The following is a 15695-nucleotide window of genomic DNA, read 5'->3' as shown; positions in this document are numbered from 1 at the left end:
TTTTTTTTCTGAGTTGTTTGTTTTTAAAGTGGTGCTTTGTGTGTGGAATTCTCGAGTCTCAGAGTACCCCATCCATTCCTCTTGTGTACTTCCAAACAAAGAAAAAATTCATCCCTTTTCAATCCAGGTGTTCTTTGGAGTTTTTATCTGTCATTTTGATGGTAAGTGTTCAGGGATCTGATGGGGATATTGTCTGTGTTGTCCTCTACTAGCAAGATATCGCAGTGGCATGAGATATGCTAAGATCATTTGTTTCTTTCTAAGAAAAAATTGTATAAATGTTCTGAAACGCTCCAGTATCCGGGCCATTGTGAGCTGCTTGGCTCATCTTCACATCTATCAGTAGCAATCCAAGTGAGATGCCAGTCCGTGGTCCAGGAAGCCACTGTATGTTTCCAAGAGCTGAATGATGTGCTGCCATTAGATGTTGTAGAAGACTTCTGCAGCACTGATTTATTAGCCTTTCCCAGGATCAAAATGTGGAGAAGGTAACCTGCTGGCAGCTGGCATGGTGTGCCTTTCTGCCTCCTCTTAAACTTCTCACTGACGTGCACGCTTCTCTTACAAAAGCTGTGCTTCACCTTGGAGTTTGGCAGTCCTCCATGGAGGAGAAAAGCAGTTTGTTTTGCTTTACTTTTTATGTTCTTTATAATGCCATGGGGCCTTGCACATGGAAAGATGCTATTAAAATCTCTTAATTTCTTGAGAGATGAAAAATGAGCCACAGTTGAGCAAAATGTCCTCATTGTTCTGTGATGATTGTTATGGTAACTTGAGAGTGCTCCAAACTTCTGGTTTTCAGTCAAATGCAGAAATAATGACTTTTCTTGGAAGAACGTTTTTTAGGAAGGAAAGTGAACAGTAAGGGATGTTCTGTGCTAGACTGTAGGCAGCGACCAGCAGGGATGCAGAGTGCTTCAGATACGGCATCAGTATCTGTATCAATTATCAGTACAATTCTGCCTGTTATAAGTGCATGGTCCAAGGTGGCCTCTGCTATGCCAGCCAGTATTTGATGAATTATTGTGTAACGGGGCCAGAAGGTAGCACAGCCTTTCTATCAAGGAGGATGACGGGCTATTAAAATCTGACTGGTGATTTTTTTTTTTTTGCAGGGAGTTGTGCTAGGGCTGTGTGACTGCCTGGCTATTTTCAGTTGCTGTTCGCTTTTTCCATTTCAGGAGCTTCCACTGACATTAATGGAAGCTCCACGCCTGGAATCTGTAGGGACTGAGCGATGGGGATCAGTGAAGAGCATCAGAGAGGAGAGTTTTTGCCTCGAGTGTCTACCTTCAGATAGAAGGTGACAGCATAACATTGAATTTTAGTTCTGTTCCCCTGCAGTGCTCTGCCTGATTCTTATCTAATTATGCAAGATTGAGAATTGCTGAGTTACCTGCATTGCTGGGGATAAATTAAGTTTTTACTCTTAAAATGTAAACATGGCATTTCCTAGATACATTTGGTTGTGGGCGCCATTATGACACAATCATTCTTTTGAATTGAGAGAAATTGCGTCTCGCTTGCTGGCAGTGTCCACTGGAAGGTCATCTCTTGTCACTTTGATTTTTATTTTTGAGACATGACTGTTTCAGCTTTTCCAAACCAAGCTGCTATAGAACTGTAGGAAAATGTGTGCTTTCTGTTACAAAGCGAAATACCTGTTCAGTTACTGCTGGAAGCAGATGCACCATAGGCTTGCCTTGGAGTTGGTAGTCGATTTGCCCCACAGCTTTACTTGTTAATAATCTTTTTTATTATTCTCAGATGGATAATTGCATTCTTGAAGATGCAGGAGGAATTTGCAGTCCTCTGAAATCTTCTAACAAGTTTGCAATATTTAATGATACTTGTTTTATAAAATTCATAAGATAATGAGATTGTATCTTTCTTTCAGCTGTTCAGAAAAGGTTTTTTTTTTACTGTTAATTTTACCTTCTTGATTTACTGGAGATGATAACATCTAAATATTCAAGCCTTTCATGGGAGCAGTGGAATAATTTGTAACTGTAAATCAGCTGAGGGTATTTCAGAGTCTCACAAATAAAATTCCTGCTCAGTGCTGGTTTTGCTTCATAATCTAGGATTATTTTGAGAAGGGAGAAATGCTCATTAATCACCACAAGCTGAAATAAAAAAGATAACTTGAGAAACAAACCGAAGTGGGCAGAGCCCGCTGTGCCCCATAGATGGCACGGAGCTGCACCAGCGTCACCAACTTGTGGGGAGTGGTGCTGCCTCCCTGTGCATGGCTCCTTGGCCTCTGACAGGAGAGGGGTGTCCTTGCCAAGCACTGATGGAGCAGCATTGCTACTGATGGAGGCTGACTGAAACCAATCACCTCTGAGGAAGTTTTCTATTTATTGACTGATCCCTGAGGCCATACAGCCTCTGTATGTCTCTCTCATCTGTATGATTTAGTAGTAGCTTTAGATAATGTTCAGCAGGTGCTTTTGTTTGTCTTTCGACCAGAAAGGAACAATATCTTCTTCCCCCGACTTCTGGATTTTTTTTGTCGTAGAATCATAGAATTACTCAGGTTGGAAAGGACCTCAAAGATCATCAAGTCCAACCGCAGCCTAACCATAGTACCCTAACTCTAACAACCCTCTGCTAAATCATATCTCTGAGCACCACATCCTTACTCCTTTTCTTCTGATGCTCTTCCAGTGTTGTTTTTTTTCCTCAGCATTAAGTATAAAATCAAACTTGTGGTATTTTATTGTGTTGCAGCCCTCCCCCCCCCCCCCCCCCCTTTTTTTGGGAGGAGGGGGGGAATATTGCTGTCTTTCAGAATGTCATCAAGGCGAGAAGTGTTGTTCATCTCTTGCCACACACCAACCCATGGAACACCCAGGGCTGTGCAGCAGTATCAGAGTTTATGTAAACAGCAGAAAGCAATGGCTGAGGGAGAAATGGTGCCTCTCTTCAGGGGCAGGCAGGGTGTGTGGGTGTGGATGATGGTAAAGCAATCCCGGTGGCCTTCATTTTTGCCTCATGGATATGTGCACCTTCTCTAGAGGTCTCCCTCTTTACAAACCCTTACAGCTGGGAAGTTTCCAACGTGGGCGTTTCTGTTTTCTGTGGTCACAATGAACAATCATCCTCACAATTTGTGCTCTTCTTGCATCTAATCTGTAGAAATTAATTGAACGTGCCATCCAAGTTTATCTGTTCCCGGAGCTCATTTCCACAAAACACAATGCTTGTGGAAAGTACTCCCTGCTTTCTGCTTGTCTCTTTCCTCCTACTTCTCTTTTTCTGGTACTGGTGTCTTCAGTTTTTCTCTACACACTCTTGTTAGTATTAGAACAGATTTTTTTTCCCTCGTAGCTTCTGTGCCAGTCTTCCTGTGTTTTTCTACACTGTCAGTTCTCCATCTTTTTTAGTCTAATCTTGCACATGGTGTCCTGCGTCCCTGGAACACACCTTTCCATGTTTGTGTCTCTGCAGTTTTAATATTCCGTGTTCCTCAGGCAAGCTGAAACTATTTTGGGATGCAGTGTGACTGCAGAACACTCTGCAGCTGAGTGGCCAAGATCCTCCCAGCAGGTGACAGCTCTGCCAGGGCTGTGCCCTGCCTGTGGCAGCAAGTGAGCTGCTGGAGATCTGGGATGTCCCTGGGACCCGTGTGGAATGGGGGGCACCCATACACTGTCCTTACTCATCTCTTGAGCCACATGTGGAAATTGTTTTGCTCTGCTTTGGACGGAGGTAGGGAACTTGACTTCCAGGGTTTCTGCGGTCGCTGGCATTCTGTGGGTTGCTCAATCTCTGGTTTATTCTTAATCTGTTTCCTAACCCTGGTGGATTTCAGTGCTTTGTTGTTATTTAATGACATACTTCTCAACAGTTTTTTCTGTCTTGTTATTGGAAATATGTGCATCTTGAAGGGCCTTAGTTCAGAAGGTAGGCATTTACATCTGTCGATTGAAGTGCTCATTGTTTGTTAATGAGTAGCTATCTAGTTTATAAACATAAATAGGGAATTAATTATTATCTGCAGAACCAGATGTTGTCTCAAGTATTTTAGGGAAGTCCTTTAGTTTGCATCTCTTCTAGCTTTCCAGTAACAACACTGAATCTCCATTTATGTTAGTTAATCATTCTGTTGAGGGACTGCCGTGTTTGGGACATCATTTTTTGGAGCAAGGCATTGATTTCGTGTTCTTCTTGGATGATGTTGAGGTTGCTACCAAGGAAGTGCAGAGGCCATTAGTGCAAAGACCCTTGACGTTTAATAGGACAGAGCTGAGAGGTTGGGGAGCTTGTGGTGAGACTGAAACCCAAAGAGCAAAGAAAAAATGAAATCAATTGCACTCCAGTGTGGAATTTTCACTGAGGAAATATAATTTGTAGGAAGAGGCTACTGTGTGGGTTGTATTGGAAAGAGACACTTGAAAAACAGAAGCATGTTTTGATGGTGTTTTGTTTTATTTCTTTATAAAATGAAGAATATTTATTTTACCTTTCACGGATGTCTAGAAAGCCAGGTTTCAGCTCAGTTACTCAGTTACTCTTAATTGAGTTGTAAATCTTTGATAACAGGCTGTATGTAGAATGATGATGACGATTCCATGAAAATAACTTGTTGCATCTCTCAATCTGTTTGTCCAGGGATTGATCTGTGCTGGGGGAGCTGCCATGTAAGCCAGTGGTGAGGGCTGCTGAGTGTTGTGCTGGTAACTGGCTGCTTCTGACCTGTCCTCTGCCACCACTCAGTTGTGTAGCTGTGCACGAGGTGTTCCACTTGTTGGAGCTTCAGTTTGAATTACTGCAGCAGTGGAGTTCTGCCAGCTATCCAGTAAGCTAGCTTTGGGGACTCAGCAGCAGATTTGCTTCAGTGCAGGGTTTCCATTCTTTCCCCTAAACTCTAGAAATCCTTGATTACCTGGTGGATGCGCTAAATGCCTTGACCCCGCATCTTTTTTTTACTTCCCAAAGACTATGATCAGGAATGTCATTTATCTTGCCAGTAGTTTGCTTTTAGTGCAGACTGATGTATTTCGTGAGGTGATGAACTGCTTTAGCTGAAGCTTTTTTTCTCTATGGTTGCTGCACTACCCGTAAAGGAAGGCAAAAAAAAAAAATCCTCTCTAGTTGGTTATTCTTGATTTTTCAAGTAATAAACATGCTGAATGGTAGCAGGGGACTTCGTAATTAGGCTAACTGGAGCAGGACAGATGTGGTGATACCTGAGGTGCCACAGCTACAAGCCACCTGCGTTTTTCTGTGCATCGCATTTATCATGCGGATCAGAGTTGTAAATTGACTGAGCACTGGCACAGGTGGCCGAGAGGGGCTGTGCTATCTCTGTCCCTTGAGATATTCAAAAGCTGCCTGGATGTGGTCCCATGCAGCTGCAGGTGGCCTGGCTCAGGCAGGGGGTGGAGCAGATGACCTCCAGAGGTCCTGGCCAACCTCAGCCTTTCTGTGATTTTGAAATTCAGAAAAATGCATGCAGAGCGATGTTTCCAGGGAGAAAATTCCTCCATTGATTTCTTTTCCTTCCTGATTCCTACTGATACGCCCTTAAATGAAAGCCCTGCTTCTGCCATCTGCTGTAGCTCAAGGACTTCTGGGATGCAGCTCTGCCAGCCCTTACGCCAAAGGATTGTTGCAGAGGATGGCTTTTGTGGCTGCTGGCTGGAGAACCCTGTATGCGGAATGGCATTTTTCTGTTCCCTCACTGGTCTTGAAGTGGAGGGAAGCTGCAATGGCTTTAATAGAAAGTGCTGCACAGTTAGAAGAAAATTGACTGCCCTCTGTGTTGCTTTGCTATCTGCTGGTTTATAAATTGTAATGCTTTTCATTAGAAAGGGGGAGAAAACGTAGTGTCTGGTCTCTGTGGTTCCCAGATCATTAGCAGAATCAATTCTTTTTTCACTGCGGAGATCAGAGGCTACAGTCTTGCATAGGCAGACCCTCAGCTCCTGACATCCCAAGCAAACAATGCAGAAGCAGAAGAGCTTGTGTATGGCTGCCTGAATCGCTGTGCCTGGATTTTTGTCATGGTAGAAAATTCTTCCCTTGCTTTGGAGCCTGTGAAAAGTGAATTTGGTCCCTTCCAGGATAGGACCAGGGCAATTTCATCAGATCGAGTACTAGAAATGTTAAGTCTCTTAACTTGAGACTGACAGTGAGAAAGATTTTCAGTTGCTTCAGGAAGTTGATAATAGGATATGAAACTTTCACCTCTGAAGGAGGACTGGTAATAACTGGAAATTGTTGATATCTGAGGATGTGTGCTCTGGTGCTGGAGTGAAATAAATTGAATGTGACTCAGTCCAGTTCTAGCCCTAGCCCACCACCACTGCTAACATGATTTGCAACCCTTCTGGAGGTGCCAGAAGAGTGTCTAAGAGCCAAGTGTGTGGAGCAGGCTGAATTTACTTCTTAGTCATGGATGTGGTTGAGTCACAAGCTTGCGTGTTCTCAGTAAACACTGTAACCGTTCTGTGGATTAATAGAGCTCAGTATGCAGAGGGTTGTGAGAGTGTGTGGACATCATAAGATGCCACCTTCTGCTATTATTAGTCTTAGTGTGGCTACGAGCATGCCGTTTAACGTGTCACAGCTTTAACCTCTCATCCCCCACAGAATGGGGTTTATGGGGTTGTTAAAATGTGATTATAAATTGCTCTGTAATACTACATAGCACGAGGCATTCTCAGTTCTTTGCTTTCCCTCTCTAGGGTGGATACATGCGGTTTATACTCCAGTAGATTCTCTGGTGTTTGGTGGAAATATCCTGCATAGCTTTAATGTTCCCATGCAGCTTCGCATCTATGAAATTGAGGACAGAACAAGGGTAAGGACACTCGATTCTCTTTTTAACTGAACAGTTCTTTATCACTGTAATCTGTCTCTATCTTGTGTTCCTTTCTGAGAAACTAGAGCTGGTGGGATCTCCATGTCAGATTGATTGAGAGGTAAACATGAAATAATGAGGCTTTCAGATGCTGGCTATTTTTAGTGGCATTTACTCATCTGTTTTTCCCCTGCTTCCTACAGACACGTCCGTTCTGTATCGCCTGTTTGCCCGCTGAACTTTTTAAACACATCCCCTTTTGCACAGAAGCCTATTGCCCCTGCAGACCTTTGTGCCAGTATTTCTGGTAACCCCCTGCTGACTGTTTCTCTTTGCACACTGGCAATGGACATCTAAGAATGGAGAGCTAATGGGACTGAGATGGTTCTGCTGTCCACAGTTGCACTGAGAAAGCTGCAGAGATGCTGCTAATGAAACAGCATCTTCTGTGCTTAGCAGGATTTTGTTCTACAGTGTCTCAATATAGTGCAAAATGTCATGGGACGGAGTCTGGGTTGCGACATTAGACTGAAGGTTGTGATGTTCATCTGGGTGTAGCATTTGCCTCCTAGAAAGGGTACGACATCCTGGAGAAGGTGACCATGCAAACGCTGTTCTTACTGACTGTAAATAAGAACCAACAGTGCTGGGTACGTGTACTGCAGCTGCTCAAAGGGAAGGTGCGTTGTTGTCATGAAGGATACTGGCACTGGCAACTTGAAGGGAAAAGAAATTATTGCCTTTCATGTCTTTGGGGAAGATGGCAAGCAGATGCTTTTTTTCCTGGTGTAGTAGAAGAGCTGACATCTTGTTCCCATTGGACTTAGCAACCCAAAGCCACATGTTTTACTAGAGTTGGAACTGGATAGTAGTGCTTCATGTCAGGCCTTTCTGGGGAAACTGGATGCAGCTTTGATCTCCAAAGCTTTTATAGCGGGAGGCAGATTGCCCCATTACAGTTAAGTACTTCTGTAACCTTTAGGAACCTGCCAGACAGTTAACTGAAATGCCTTTGAAAAGTCACTGCTACCTTGATCCTATGGGAAGGTTCCCAGTGTGACATTTGCCTCTTTAAAAATGTCCTATCACTGATTTTTGTGAAGGGATACTGCAACATTTGGAGATCCCAAATCAGACCTTGACTTGTTTTAATTTTCTTTAAAGTCCGATGTAGTTCTTTATCATTTTCCCTTCAAGAAATACTTCAGGGTATCAAAAAAAGGCCAATGAAAGCCAACAGCCCAGAACTTCCCCAACTTCGCAGTAACTATTTCAGCTCCTGTACTGTACTGTGCTAGCAGTGTGAATTGGGCAGTCCTGTATCTCTGTTTGCAGACTTGTGCTTTTAGGCAGACTTACTATAACAAAGCTGTGTGTACAGTCGAAGAATACCAAGAGTTCAAGACTAACAAAATATAAACCTTGCAGTTAAAGTTTCATAAGAGATGGGGACATCAGTACTGCCACTTGGAAATAACACATACCCACCCACCCCTCCCCCCCCCCCCCCCCCCCAAAAATAACAAGAAAAAACGTGCAGGAATCTTAGAGGATAAGTGTTTTCAAAATAGAATTCTAGTGTGTTCTGCTTTATTTGCTTTGCCAATCACATTTTGTAATTTCTTAGTGCAAATAATTTTATTTGTCCAAATAATTTCGTTCATGCACAGGCTAGGATAGCAGGCTCCATACAGTAAGTAGCTCACACAAATTTGGCAGTGTGAACATACTGCAAATGACTTTCTCATCAGTATTGATCTTTCCATTGTGTGCAGTGCAGAAGTAAATTACATGATGTGGTTGACGAAGTAATTCGCCACACTCAAATCAAAGTGTAATACAGGTGTGTTTCCCCTCTTCATTTGGCACAGAGCAATTTTATGGAGGTTTCACTGTGTTTAAACTTGCTATATAATGCTTAATCATCTTTGCTGATATTCAGAGTCATTTTTATGCTAGGTGTAGTTGTTATTGTCTTAGCAGCTAAGACAAGAATAAATACATGGTTGAAATGGTAATGCTGATTTACAGCCTGATAAAATTGCCTGGTTTATATACTTGTCGTGCTTATTCTAGCTTAATTTCTCATATCCCTGGGAGACTTCTTAAGAGGGTTATAGCCATTCTAAAATAGTTTTAAGGAGTAATAAAAAACATGTCTATTGTTGGAAACAGCTCCTAATGTGCAGCTGAGGTAAACAAATCTTCTCCAGCCTTACAGCTTGTAGAGACTCTCACTTTGCAGTCTGGCTTTCCTAGAGGCCAATTAACAGCTAGTCAAATAGGCCAAGCTGTTTAGCTCTCTGCTAGACCAGCTTGAGTACTGCAGAGCAGGCTGCCGTGCTGAGATGCATCAGCTTGGCATAGGGGTGTTACAGCTCTGTGTTGCTGAAGAGGGAGAACGTGTCAACCTGGGTCTCAGCTCGTCTAAACTTAATGCCTTTAAAAGATTTGAATGTGGAGAGGGTCAGATACACGTAAGGTGGTCACTCACAGATGATGGTGTTTGCTGCTGGTCTGGTTTTCTGGCACTTAATTAATCTGCTAACTTTAAATATTACCTTAACTTACAAATAATCGCGTACTGGTTTTCAATGTTCTGATTGGAGTGATGAAATACAAATTGAGTGTGTAATGATCTTTATGGATATTGTGGAAGGGAAATAATTTCCTAAGGAAAATCCGTGCCTTGCTTGCTTGGAGTGTTTTGTTTTGGAGGGTGATACAAGTCTGTACGATTATTTCACTTTGAACTGAAGAAATGGATCGTACTCCAGAGATGATTTTTCTCACTTCAGAGGAATAATTAGAGAAAATACTCAGTGGATTGTAAATTATTAATCATGGAAGTTAGAGCTGGAAACGCCCATTAGATGATGGAGTCGGTCTCCATGCTGGTGGGGGAGCTGATCCTCAGGCAGTGCACATCAGATGCTGCACTTTAAATTGAGTGCAGAACTTTTTTTTTACTTTTTTTTCTCCAAAATAGAGTTCATTTGATCATAACTCTACAGTGGTGGAAATGTGGACATGTATGCGATGCAGTTCGTACCCATTACAATTAATACATGTCCAAAGATGTCATAAATAATGTACTCCTCTCTACTTCTCCACTAGGCACACTTTAAAGGATTTCTGAAGCAGAGTTAGGCTTGCTGTAGTGGCAAAAGCCACTGTAGGTCTTCGCATAGCATCTCTCGCTGTATCTGGCAGCTCTTACTTCTGAAAGTTTGTGAAAGCAGAGCCTTGTCGGGCAAACAGTGAATTACAGAGGCATGGAGGGATTTGCTGTGGGTTGGAACATTGATAGTGAAGCAATTAGGAACTCAAATTGAATATTAAAGATTGATATACATAATGGGAGCACTGCATGCATTACTGCCTTGTCTTTCACATTGAATTAACATTGGTAACAACTAAATTTGGTGAAGCTCAGAATCTGTCAACAAATGTTGAGCAATGATGTCTTTAATATTCCCAGGCATGTGGCTGAAAACCTTTTGAAGGCTGAGGGGTGGAAGGCGGCTTCCTGTTTTTTGTAAGTCAATTCTTCGCCAATTTCGTTTCCTGCAGTGCTCTCTTGGAAAAATTTGAGTTCCTTTATTAGCATATATTTTAGCATGGCTAATTTCCCCTGTGTTCTGTAATAGTGATAAGTGGCTGGGTCTCTTCTTTGTGACAAATAACTAAACCGAAGGAAAGAAATGTTCTATTTCCAGAAGGCCCTGGGGTTAAATGTTCTCACATTTAAGGGGGTGCTTGTTGAATTTTCCTTTTCCTTTCCTTTTCCCTTTTTTTTTTTCCCAGTATATTTTTTGTAACAAAACAGTACAGGGAAACACTGAAGAGTTGCGGTGCTGCTGGCTGCATGTCTGTAGCAACACACGGTTCAGATTTGTCAGCTGCATTTGCGTTGGATTTATGAAATCCTAACTTCTGGGAACTGCCACGTTGTGTTTAAATCTGGCATTGTGATACCTTTATTGGGACAATACAGTGCGTTTTCCCCTACTTTGCAAGTCTTCGGCATGCTCAAGTGGGTGCTGTCACCAGGTGGATGCTCTGACTGTGCCTGCTGTGCAGAGCCAAGCCTGAGCTGCCGGATGCTGCTGATAGTGGGTCTGTTCTGACTTTGCAGGTTTTTGGGTGATGTAGGGTGCTGTTCTGTATTGTTTGGTTGTTTAAATGGACTCTCCAAGGTGACGGTATTTCAGTGCAGTCCTGTGTTTTTATTAAGGTGGGCAGACACATCTTGGCTAGGTGAGCAGTTAAAATGCTTAACATGTCTTAAAGCAGTTCCTATAATCCAGTGCAGTGCATGTGTGCAGGCCTGCAAAATGCAGATTTCTGTGTCACCAGGAGAGAGAAGTGTGCAGTGTTAAGTACAGGTGCATGCAAGGTGCATGGCATCCATTTTTAACAAATCACAAACAATCTATATGTGTTGTTGCATTTTAGGAGCTTCCTCGGTTCTTCCTTGGTGCAATGACTCCCACAAACAGCAAACTATAGGGAAAGGCTGCAAAACCCACTTAATTTTCTTCTTAATCTTGAAATAATCTCCCAAATATACAATATATTTCTTTGAGAACAGCAGGTCTAAGATGGAAGAAAAAGTGCACAGCTTGGCAGTCTTTTGTTACAGTCCTGCTTTCTGTTTTGTTTGTGGTAAAAGTTAACTTGCTCCCAAAATATTAAGCATAAACCACAAGGCAGATTTTTACTTTTAATGTGTATTTACCAGTAATTAAGGATTTGTTCATTTGTTTAATCAAACTGTTGGGAAGATGATAATTAAAAGAGATGCATTTCCTGCTTGAGTCATTTTAGGTAATGCTGCCATTTTGATAAAGAATCATGTGATAGTGTTTGGGAAAAGAAAAAAATGCACTTCTGTTTTAACTGTAATTCTGGTGACTGACATCTGTATGTGACCACCCTATGTTTATACTGTAGGTAAATAATGCTGTGGGGGCCGCCCATCACTTCCATGATTTCACATGAACACAAACCCTTTCCTCTCCCGCCACCCCAGGAGGATACAAATTACTGAACCAAGAAATGATGCTATCATGGCAGGCAGGCAGGCAGGCCCTCATTTTGTATGCTGAAGGCGTACGGCTCACGCGGCTCCCACCCTCCCTCCCCTCCCCCTGCACACTGTTTGTGCTCTTGATAACATGAGGAGAATGATGACTGGCCCTTGTGCTGCAAACTTCCCTTCCCCATGGACTGACAGTCTCGCTCTTGCTTTCAGGTGCATGCCAAATTCCGTTATCCTTTCTACTATGAAATGTGCTGGTATGTTCTGGAGAGATACGTGTCCTGTGTGACCCAGCGCTGCCACCTCAGCAAAGAGTACCAGAAAGAATCAATGTTAATTGGTGAGTGAATCCTTTGACTGTGTGTTCAAACCGATGCTAGCACCCTAGGCTAGTTACTGCTTTGTTTTCTGCAGAGAAGGTAATAAATTAAATTGGAGAATTGTAGAAATTCTAACAAACTGTTTGTTTTGAGGTGGGGAGGTTTTGACTCTTAAGCATTTTCATGAAGCACCAACTTACTCTGGTATTTATTGAGCGTTCCTAAGCAAACGGATCCCAGGAAAATAATTTTTGGATGCATTTATTTCTTGGTTTCAGTACTGTTTGTGTTGAGATGATCTGCCAAACAGTTGAGGATTTACTGCTGTGTTTGGCACAGTACCTTAGTAGCCAGAAATGCATGCATTGCAAATGTGCTCTGGTAGGATGGATATTTAGTCCTTTTATAGCATGTCTCCTCTACAGAATGCAGTTCGGTCACTAAACCTGGGTTCTTTCTCTTTTCTTTAATCTTGACTTTAATTCTCTCTGTTTGGTGACTGACTTCTAGTTGCAGAGAGTAACAAAACCAAGCATACACCTACACAAATCTACATGGTCTGTAACCTAAGTACAGGGAGATCACAGAAACCTTTAAAACAACAGCTGAAAATGGACCACAGCAGAGATGGATGGGGGTGCCTGGGGCAGGAAGGCATTGCCTTGGTGCTGGTGTGAGCTTTGCATCAGTGTGGTGCAATTCCAGTTGTTGCTTTTCTGAACTACCGTTTTTTCCTCCTTCCTTTTACTGGAACGAGCCTGTGGACCTTGTTACCTCCCTGCTTTTAAGCAAAGAATTGCTGGACGTAGCGCAGACACCAGCTAAATCTCAACCAGTGCATACTAAGTGTGGGAGAGGACTAAAGTATTTCTCTGTTTCCCACTCTGCGATGCAGATTGGAGTGAACTTGGACTGTGTGGAAGTGTAAGAGGGAAATGACCATTGAACAGCCTAATTCTAAGTAGATGCTGTTGCCAAAGGTATGGGCAGAGGGACTTAAAAGTCTGTGTGAATCAGCCCGAGAACTTTCTTGGGGTCCCTAGGAATTTGAGTGCTGTACCTTTTGCGTCTTTGCTTTTTGAGACCCTGATCAGAAGGGGCAGTAAAGCAGAAACTCCACGTGGAAGAGTTTTTGTATAAGATCATCTTAGAACAAAGGGCAAATTAGCCTCTTGGATTAGCAATGTAAAAAAAGACAGTGACAAAACTCTGGTAACTGCATTCCTTAGGAAATAAAGAACCAACCTCCTGTTGCCAAAACCATTGGCACAGAAAGAGGCTCTTCCTGTTGGCAAGGTGGGGGTGCCAGATCACTGAGGTGTGATTTCAGAACAAATTAGATACGGAGAGTGGATGGTTCAGGATATTGAGATGGGACCTTTTCCAGCTAAATCACCAGTGTGAATTCAAGCCCAGCTCAGTAATTACTGATAATGGTTTGGTGATCCCCATGAAATGTGTCTCCATCCAGTTACTGGCTGGGAGATATTCCAATCATATAAAAGCTCACTGGGAACCATAGGTGTCCAGTGTCTGGATGGAAAAGGATTATTTTGCAAGACCAAAGTGTCACTGTACAGGCATCAAGTCAGCCCCAGATATTTGGGAAATGGTTTGGTGGTAGTAATGTTTGGGTTGTCTTGTCCGTGTGCCTTCAGTTGCTGGCCTGCTGCAAAGGGGCATTATTCTCAACTGTTTCACTATTAATTCAGCATGGTTTTATGGCCATTTCAAGCTAATGAAAGAAACATACTACTCTCGTAAGATGAGAATCTGGTTTGTGAACTCTCGTCCTGTGAGCTGAATCAGTTCAGTGACCCGACAGAAGATGAACCCTCCCAAAAGCACAACGTTTGTTATCAGTAAGACTGCTGGGCTGATCTGATGTGTGGCCCCGCTGCAGGGATGCTGGTGCCAGGACTTGGGCTGTTGTTGCTGTCTTGAACAGATCACCTCTTCCAGTTTACTGAAATGCTATCCGCTGACAGCATGTGGTTCATCTACCTGCCTGCTATCTTTTGACTTCAGGTATTAGCATGCTGATAAAATCTTTGACATTGACATCCAGGGCTTTTCTCTCCAGGAGTGACAGATGTATACTTTGTCAGACTCTCGCTTTTTATTTCTTGGCGGAGCCTTAACCTTAAAATAATTATTTAGCTGAGAACTGCAGTTCAAAAGCCCAGATCTACTGTATCTGCTGGATCTCTCACTTTGGCATTTATCAAATTCTCTGCAGGAGTAAAGGTACATTATTTACCTTTACAAAGCTATGTTGTTTTGTTCTGCTTGAGTAATAATGTTCCACATACTTGCTTGTCTTTCTTTTAACTGATCTCAGCCTCTTGACTCAAGTAAATCTCCATGAATTTTAATCCTTGAATTAAGTTGTTTGTTCTGTGATGTCTCTATCTTACTGTTGTGCATCGGCAGTGGGATGGAAGGTCTAAATGAAGTCAGTGCTCCAGAAATCACTGCTTTGATTTAGAAACTTTTCTTCAGAACTGCTAAGGTCCTTAAATTGTTAAATGCTCATCTCTTCCTTGGAGATTTCTCTGTCTTCAAGCAGTGCCTTGATTTCCCTTGAGAGAGTATCCCTTGACGAAGAATTTCCCATCATTCTCCTTAAAGAGAAATGAAACAAAGTACTTAACATCCCTGCAGGCCCCTCGATAGATTTAATTGTCTTCTGTCCTCCTTGGTTTCAGAAAAAAAATCTCCACATCTTTGTATTCTTTTTCAGAAATTTCTCTTGAAGAATCATAGTGTTACCAATGTTTCTTATTTTTCCCCCGTTCAATTTTTTCTTTGTTGACATACTTTGTTCTAAACGTCTGCTTACTAACTTTTCGTTTGGGTTCCAGAAGTATTTCTTTTTTATTCCACCCTTAAGCAGTTCTGCTTTCTTTTCTGATACACCTTCTGATAGAACGGTCCTACTGGATGTCAGGAACAACAGGGATGACTTCTAGTTGATGACATCCTCCAGAGAGCACGTGGGATGCTGCCATGGTCTCTGGGATTCACAAGGTGCTGTTTTTTCATAGGATCAGTAGAGATTCAGTTCTTCTGTTTGAAAAAAGTTTGCTGCAGTGATGGAGACTGTCTTTGGAGAACGCAGAAAACTGAGTTCATAATCACTTGTGTTTCAAGGATATCTTTAGAGTCTTCACATCACATTTTCATTGCACGGTATTCATGTACTTGGGCACAAATGACTTTTTCAAGACACTGCCTACTCAAGAAAATGCATTACTATGGTTGTGTTGCAATACCCTGTCAATATAGTTGTGTGCTACTCCATCAGTTTTTATTGTTCTTTGTATTTCTGTTTTCTAAATGTCTGGACTCCCCAAACTTCAGAAAACAACAAGCAAATGAGATGTGCTTGTAGGTGAGGCAAAAACCCTGAGTGTTCCCACTGCCTAAATGAAAATGTGTGCCCTTCTAAGTGAGGTGGAGAAGACTACTGAGGATTCCCTTCCTGTTCTTCAGGCCCAGATGAATGAGATTTCAGGCA

At 42.4% G+C, this 15695-nt stretch overlaps 1 protein-coding gene across 16 annotated transcripts in view; it reads left to right on the top strand.

Moving 5' to 3' along the window:
* The window catches only part of KDM2B (lysine demethylase 2B), a 104869-nt gene that overhangs the window by 40216 nt on the left and 48958 nt on the right, over window positions 1-15695 (top strand). For all 16 annotated transcript variants that reach the window (XM_046901254.1, XM_025155631.3, XM_004945557.5 and 13 more), the window contains 2 exons: window positions 6696-6811; window positions 12069-12195. In XM_046901254.1, the coding sequence (XP_046757210.1) occupies window positions 6696-6811; window positions 12069-12195 (243 nt within the window). The remainder of the gene's footprint in view (window positions 1-6695; window positions 6812-12068; window positions 12196-15695) is intronic.

This window comes from Gallus gallus, chromosome 15, assembly GCF_016699485.2.
Source record: "Gallus gallus isolate bGalGal1 chromosome 15, bGalGal1.mat.broiler.GRCg7b, whole genome shotgun sequence".
Taxonomy (NCBI): domain Eukaryota; kingdom Metazoa; phylum Chordata; class Aves; order Galliformes; family Phasianidae; genus Gallus; species Gallus gallus.
The sequence above is the reverse complement of the archived record's forward strand: the minus strand, read 5'-3'. Positions and strand labels throughout refer to the sequence as shown.